This window comes from Penaeus chinensis, chromosome 5 (assembly GCF_019202785.1).
Source record: "Penaeus chinensis breed Huanghai No. 1 chromosome 5, ASM1920278v2, whole genome shotgun sequence".
Lineage (NCBI taxonomy): Eukaryota > Metazoa > Arthropoda > Malacostraca > Decapoda > Penaeidae > Penaeus > Penaeus chinensis.
Window position 1 is genome coordinate 11,000,194 of NC_061823.1, and position 7,500 is coordinate 11,007,693.

General features: G+C 36.0%; 1 protein-coding gene across 8 annotated transcripts in view; it reads left to right on the plus strand.

Annotated features, from left to right (window-relative positions):
• LOC125025650 (E3 ubiquitin-protein ligase wwp-1-like) overlaps positions 1–7,500 on the plus strand; it is a 31,088-nt gene that overhangs the window by 20,174 nt on the left and 3,414 nt on the right. For all 8 annotated transcript variants that reach the window (XR_007114905.1, XR_007114906.1, XM_047613753.1 and 5 more), the window contains exons 12-18: positions 1–53; positions 555–713; positions 865–1,024; positions 1,959–2,108; positions 2,591–2,715; positions 3,006–3,231; positions 5,727–5,823. The exon at positions 1–53 is cut by the window's left edge and continues 34 nt beyond it. Coding sequence is in view for 6 of the 8 variants with exons in the window: in XM_047613753.1 (XP_047469709.1) it covers positions 1–53; positions 555–713; positions 865–1,024; positions 1,959–2,108; positions 2,591–2,715; positions 3,006–3,231; positions 5,727–5,823 (970 nt within the window). In the remaining 2 variants the exon portion in view is untranslated. The remainder of the gene's footprint in view (positions 54–554; positions 714–864; positions 1,025–1,958; positions 2,109–2,590; positions 2,716–3,005; positions 3,232–5,726; positions 5,824–7,500) is intronic.

The window sequence follows — 7,500 nt, forward strand, 5'->3', positions numbered from 1 at the left end:
TATGAAAGATCCTTCAGGTGGAAATTGGGACAATTCCGATACCTTTGTCAAAGGTAAGTTCTATAAGCGCTTTCATAAACCTCTGTCACACTAATTCTCCATTTTCAAGGAACTTACTCTTTTTTGTTATAATCTGTTGAGAGATATTATAGCAAGGCACACATGACTCATAGATAGCATGCTAATGTACTTCCGACCAGAGCTGCAAAAAATATTTTCCTTTCCGGGAACCTGGGAAACAGGTCAAAAATTTTCTGTTTGGCAAAAGTATTGTGTACATTAATTCTACCAGAAGCCAAAAAAAATTGAAGGGCTTCTAATTTATTGGGTCTGGAGAAAGTTTCCAACAAGATATCGTAATTTGTTTTGCTGAAAATTTTCTGCCAAGCCAAAAAAAATTCTGGGAATCTAGTTCCCGGGTTCCGATACTTTTTGCAGCTCTGCTTCCAACTTACACCCATTGAATGATTCAGACAGATCAAAACTCAAATATAGGTCTGGGAATGGCTGTATAATTTATCTTAAAGGTAATAGTATGACTTATATCCTTCCAGTAATACTGTTGCTGGCCACATCAAGATTAGTGTTACCCGGCAGACACTCTTTGAAGATTCTTTCCATCAAGTGATGAGACTTCCAGCCTTTGAATTACGTAGACGCCTCTTCATCATCTTTAGAGGAGAGGAGGGACTTGATTATGGTGGTATTGCAAGGTAAACCATTAAATGAAGCAGTGTTGTGTGAATATATCTGCTTACAAATAACATGCAATAGTATATTTATGATGTACTTGTGTATTTTGGAGAAGAAATTAAGCTTTGTCATCCTGTCTGTGTTTGATTAGTTACCAATTTTCTTTTGCAGAGAGTGGTTCTTCCAGCTCTCCCACGAGGTGCTCAACCCTATGTACTGCCTATTTGAATACGCCAACAAAAACAATTACTCGCTCCAGATCAACCCAGCCTCTGAAGTCAACCCTGATCATTTAACATATTTCAAATTTATTGGAAGGTTTATAGCTATGGTGAGTAAGGATTGACCCCTAGTAAAGCTTCCTTTATCCAAACTGCCTTATTTGTCTTCTGGAAAATGGTAATTATATTTATAATAGAGGTTTGCTGAGAGTAAATTGTGTCATTGTCATAACTATGAAAAGGGATGGAGAAGGAAAAAGTAATAGAAATGAAAGGAAAAGTATTGTAAATGTAACAGTTATGCAATTTTTTTTTTAAATCATAGGATAGTTTAGGATATGTTATTAGTTTATTGAGGCTAAGTACATGCATTGTCCACTTTATATCTTCATTTTCTATCATTCTTACTTTCTTTACACATAGATTGCTCCACAAGTCACTAAGGAGTCTGTTAACATCTACCTGAGCTTACCTGTTATCCTGATTCCCTGAATTTTCTATAAATGATGTTTTGTATTTAACATTATTATTAATCTTTATAATACTATAACTATAGGAATAACAGTAATAGAAATATAAACACTACTTTGTTAAATTTCAAGAGATCAGGTACACTGGTGTGCTCACAAAGGCTTAATAAGTGACTCTTTGGCAACTGAGCCCTCATATTGGTCAAATCATGTACATGTGCACTCCTTGCACCAATAAGTTAAGGACATGTTAAGGATATTTCTCTATGTCCATCAAATTATGTTGAGAGTTGTTTTTGTAAGTCAAATTTTATATTCAATAGCTTTTAGGTCTACTTCATAAGAATAAGGTTGAAAACAGATTCGCCTTTGTCACCAGCTTATTTTGTTGGGCAGTGAAAGTGATGTTGGAAGTGTAGTATGTGACTCTGTGTCTTCAGTTATACACTAGAACATTTGCCAAGTGAAATAACTTTGAGATAATGCTACTGTCTTATTTATTTTATCTTAATGTTTAAAGTTTAATGAATTCTGTGGTAGTGTCTTTACTAACTGTACATTTTTTTCTTTCCAGGCCCTGTATCATGGAAAGTTCATTTATTCTGGTTTTACCATGCCTTTCTATAAACGAATGTTGAACAAGAAACTTACCATGAAGGACCTGGAGTCCATTGATCCAGAGTTCTATAATTCACTTGTGTGGATTAGGGATAACAACATTGAGGTGGGTGTAGTTTGTGTTGATATGTTTGCCATGTGATGACTTTCTTGTTTTATTGTTGATTGATTATTGGACTTCACACTGTTGGAATTTTTTTTTTATTTGCCACACTCTCCCTCACTGGCTGTCCCATTTTTTCTTCTGTCTTTTTTTTTCTTTCTTTATTATTGATTTTAGTTTGTATAGTGGACTTTATTTATAAAGGTTCAGCCATGAGGAAAAAAAAAAAAATTATTGTTATGTTCCACTGAATATTACATGTAATGTTCATGTTACATACATCTAGCAGACAATTGTAATTAGTAGATCATAATAGAAGAGAAGTTGAGTTGTGTACTTATATTGTATGGGACAGTCTTGTAAAGATGGATATTGTTTTTTGTTTTATTATAAAACTGCAGTTGTCATTCTAGTATTGTGAAATTATATTCCATCCCTTATATCAGAAGTATAGATATAAACATAATGATTCATTTCATTTCTAGGAGTGCTGCCTTGAGATGACTTTCTGTACTGATTTTGAAGTCCTGGGGAAGATAACTGAAGTAGAGTTGAAGCCTGGTGGAAAAGATATCCAAGTGACAGAGGAGAATAAGGAAGAATATATTGAGTAAGTTTCCAGTTTTATATTCTTAGTCATGGTATATATATCTATAGACAGAAAAGTCAATGTGATAATATATGTGTATATTATGTAGTAATAATTAGATCAAGCAGTTTAAGCTTTGTATCTGTGTGATGAGATGTGATTATCATAATAATTACTAGGTTATTTAAGCATCTTAAGATTTATCTGTGTGATAACATATATATTTTAGTGTAGGAATTATTAGGCTATGCAGTTTAAGCATCCTCAAATTTATTGTTCTACTCAACAAAATGACATTCTTATCAATACAGCCTCATGATGCAGTGGCGTCTCACTCGAGGCCAAGAAGCACAGACGAGGCATTTCCTGGAAGGATTTTCGGAAGTGGTGCCTCTAGAGTGGTTGAAGTATTTTGATGAACGGGAATTGGAGTTGTTGCTGTGTGGAATGCAAGAGATAGACATTTGTGATTGGCAGAAGCATACTATATACCGCCACTATAATCGATCTTCAAAACAAATTATGTGGTTCTGGCAGGTGAGAATGAGTGACATTTGGGCACTTCAAGCTTTATATTTATGTATTTTTTGTATATATGTATTTTAAAGGATAATGTGGCTGTTTGTTCTAGGTCACTGATATAGCAGACTTAAGTCTTTAATAGTAGAGGTGTATGTAAACTTAATGCCATTGAGTGTATTTCACCAAACTAACCTCTGGGGCAGACAATTGTCCTCAGCAGAATTGTTCTAGGGGACTTCAGTATGGTATCTGGCTGTGGACAAGCTGGCTACAGATAGTGACAAAAGCCTTCTTATGCTGGTCCCAGAGATTTAGGAATTTTGACTCCTGGTACCAACCCACTTCACTGGACATAGTGCAATACAGTTGATTTGTTGATGTGATTTTTCTGATAAATTCACAGCATTCGACAACTTGAAGGTTGTATCAGCCACCATGGCCACTCTTCCTGGAAAATTATGTGGAGCGTGTGTTGCGTGCGGGTTGGAGGGCCACGGTGGCTGCCACAGCACCCCCCTTCCTCTACCCAAACAGCCACCATGGCTACCCAGACTCCACACAACTCACACTCTGCATAATTCCCAAGTTGGGTGGCCATGGTGGCTGCTACCATTTGAAATTTAGATACTACCCAGAGTTCATTATCTTATTATTTTTTCACTAAATATAATGAGGTCAGTCAGAGTTGTTGCTTTCTGTAGGGACCATATTATGTAAAGATACCTTTTTTTTCTTCTTCTTCTCTTTTCTTTTTTGATATGAAAGTAGATATTTTGAAATGTTTAATATGTGAATCAAATCTTAAAGAAATCTGATCTAAACCAGAAAATATTTTTTCTTCTTCTTCTTTTTCTTCTTCTTCCTCTTCTTCTTCTTTCTTTTCATATGGAGGACTGTAGATGGTAATAGCAGTATAATTATGGTAATTATAGAATCCTAGCATGAGTACAACATAGCAGTTCAGTATTGAGAATTGTAGAAGCACATACATTAGATAAATAGAGTGTTACTGAAGCTGTTGAATCTTTCCCATACTCCAAACAGTGATGGTGGGGAGTTGGTCACTTGGTGATTATAATTTCCAAGGTGCTTTATAAGTATGTAAACACACGCACATAAGGTTAATGTTTGAATTAGCCTCACTTAACCCTTTAAGGGTTAAATGACCGCTATACCATGTGTATAGCTGTCATAACAAACCGCTTGATCTGCGGTTACGGCTATACGCTAGATCACTTCGAGTGGAAAGTTCCGCTACATGTCGTGGACTCCCACACCTAGCAGCTGGACAGTTGCCACAAATCACTGGAGTCTATGACACCGAGAGATTTATCACTGAGGGATTAATAGGACTGAACCCATTTTTATGTAAAGGAAATATTATTAGTTACCCCATAGTTCAATATGGTTTTCTTTAGATGAATTTAAAAGATAATCATTGGGTATGGGGAACCACATTATCTTTGCAAATAATTTGATGAAAATTAGATACCAGGATGGAGTGGATCATATTTATGCCATCTACTTACTATGGTATGTTGTATTTTTTGCCAGAAACGTATGAAAAAGTTGCTATAACTGTTTTCAACTTAAGTGTTTTTATTTTCATTTATTTATTTTTTTTCGTATAAGTTTCTGTAATACAATCTGCGTCGCCACTCACAGCACCAGGAATATGATGTTGAGCATGGAAATGGTGTCATCCATGGAGCTGGTGCTCTTCCAGTCACCATTCTTGGACATTTCATTCCCTACTCATACATTGATGGGAATTATGCAAAATCGCCCAATGAGTAAAATTGACCTTCCAATAGGTTCCTGCACTTGGGGCAAGTCTTTTTCCGATGACAGCATATTCATGTCACCTGCCCCTCAAGCCAGATTTTTTTCATGATGTGATGGTCACATCACCCGGATCCAATGGGTTAACATGGCAGTGTGTCATAAGCAAGCGTATTTGGAAATGACAATATCTATGTAGGACCAAGTCTTCAAGACCCTGAAACTTGGACTTAATCCATTGCGTTAGCCTCATCATGCCTTTAGCTACATGTGGTTGTTCCAGATCATGAGGTACAGTTAGCAGGACCACGTATCCAACCAAAGATTACACTGTGAATCCAGGACCTATTACTACCATAATCCAGGTTTGCCTACTCAGGCTATATGGACATGATTCCCAAGTGATGTTCCTGCCCACCAGCTTGTCTCCTCTAGAGGCAACCTGGTTGTTAATGGCCCTTGAGATGACCTTGGAAGTTGTGGCTTGAGCAAATTGACTTGATCTTTTGTGAAGAGGTAGAGATAGGCCATGGACCTGCCTGGCAGTTAGCCAAGAAGGACCCTCATAGCTGGACCAAAGGGTGGGTGTGGTAAATCACTCCCTTCAACATTAACCCCCACTTATTCATTGATTAGCATTCATTGTATTATGTAATTTCTTTGTCACGTTGAAAGCTTTTGATTGAATTAGTTATTGATAGAATTTAACCTGATTTTTCTTTCTTTAGTTTGTGAGAGAGATTGACAATGAGAAGAGGGCACGTCTACTACAGTTTGTCACTGGAACCTGCCGCGTACCAGTAGGAGGCTTTGCAGAACTAATGGGTATGTGACTGTTATTTTTAGGGTATGATCATGTTAACAGTGGTTGATGTGGGAAAAAAAAGAAATCAAGAAAAAAAAAAAAGGAAACATTCAGGATACATCAAGAGATGAATGTGTAAAATTCTTTAACCCAATGCCGCCGGGGAAAATAAACAAAAAATGGGGAAAATACTGTTCCCATTTTTTATATTTTTTGTGAAATGTCTGCCCATAGATGGCTCTGCTAGTGCTTAGCCACAAAGGAGTCAATTAGTAGACCTTGTGACCATACGTGATTTGAATTGGCGGGAAAAACGTATTTTTTACTAATGCTATGAATATTGGTGTTATTTTTATTATAAATATTATAATTATTATAATGTTTTTTAATATTAGTAACAGCAAAATAAGATAACATAAAATATTTAGTAAATCAAAGAAAAGGGTGAACAGGCGAGACGGGCAGTACTCGTAACTGGCTCATTGGTGACAATCAAACAAGTACTAACAGTGGGCATAGCACGTGTCTACCCGTCGTACCCGTCGGCAAGGGGTTAAAAATGCATGGCATCCTGTGGTCATGACCATATAATACCATGCATTTAAAGTATTGTACAGTCTTTATGATTTGCATTAAGAAAATGCTGTTATATATGGATACGTGTGTGATAAACAAATACAGGTATAACTTTTGCCTCTTAGAAATGTTATACTTCCTGCAATATCACTGGTACAGCTAATGTTTTCATGTTGCAAAAATCTTGCCACTTTACCCTCTTGATATCACATAAATATGCATGTTAAACATTTTTCTTAATTGCAAATAATAAAATGATATGAATGATGTTTTAAATGCATAGCATCATGTGGTTGCAACATCACATAACAACATGTATTTTTGAAGAGCACTACACATTCATTATGGAGTAACATTCATCTCTTAGTATATCCTGAAAGCTGCAAATCTTAATTGCTGATTCCCCCCTCCCCCCATTTATTGGGGGGGAGGGGGGAATTATGTATATGTATATATATTTCTCCCTGTCTTTTCTATAAGTATATTATGAATATATATATAGTATTTAGTCTGTATATATGATGCCACACTTATTTATAAAGGTAAAATTAGGTTTTAGTACATTTTAACATTTACTTAGTGATTAGTGATTTTTCAGGGTACAACAGCTGCTAACATTGTAAAAGTTGTGAAAGTTGGCCAGATAAGAGTTTCCCAGGAGAACCAGTTAGTTTATGAATACACTGCCTGCCATAAGGCAAATTATGAAAAATTATCTAAAACCTCATTTTCACTGACACACTTTTACATTAACAAGAAAAAAATAATCATGACTACACATCCCAACTCAGTATTTCAGTCCAGTTACAGTTTATAGTATCTGTCATGCAGTTCATAAAGTCATGATTAAAGCCACAACCAAGGACTTTTTTGGTGTACACATGGCATTAAAACAAGCATGGTTACGTACATGGCTTATGCACCAGTCTTACATGTGTCCTGAAGTTAAGGCCTTTCATCATTTTAGCCAAGACCAGGGCTTTTGGATGATAATGTAACTGCTTACTGACATTTAAGAAATTTCTTTAATGCTGGTAAAGGTAAATCAAGGTTTGGCTCTTCTGGTTCCAGAGTCAGAATAGCTACAAGATTGCTTTTGGTATTAACCTTTTTATCACTTT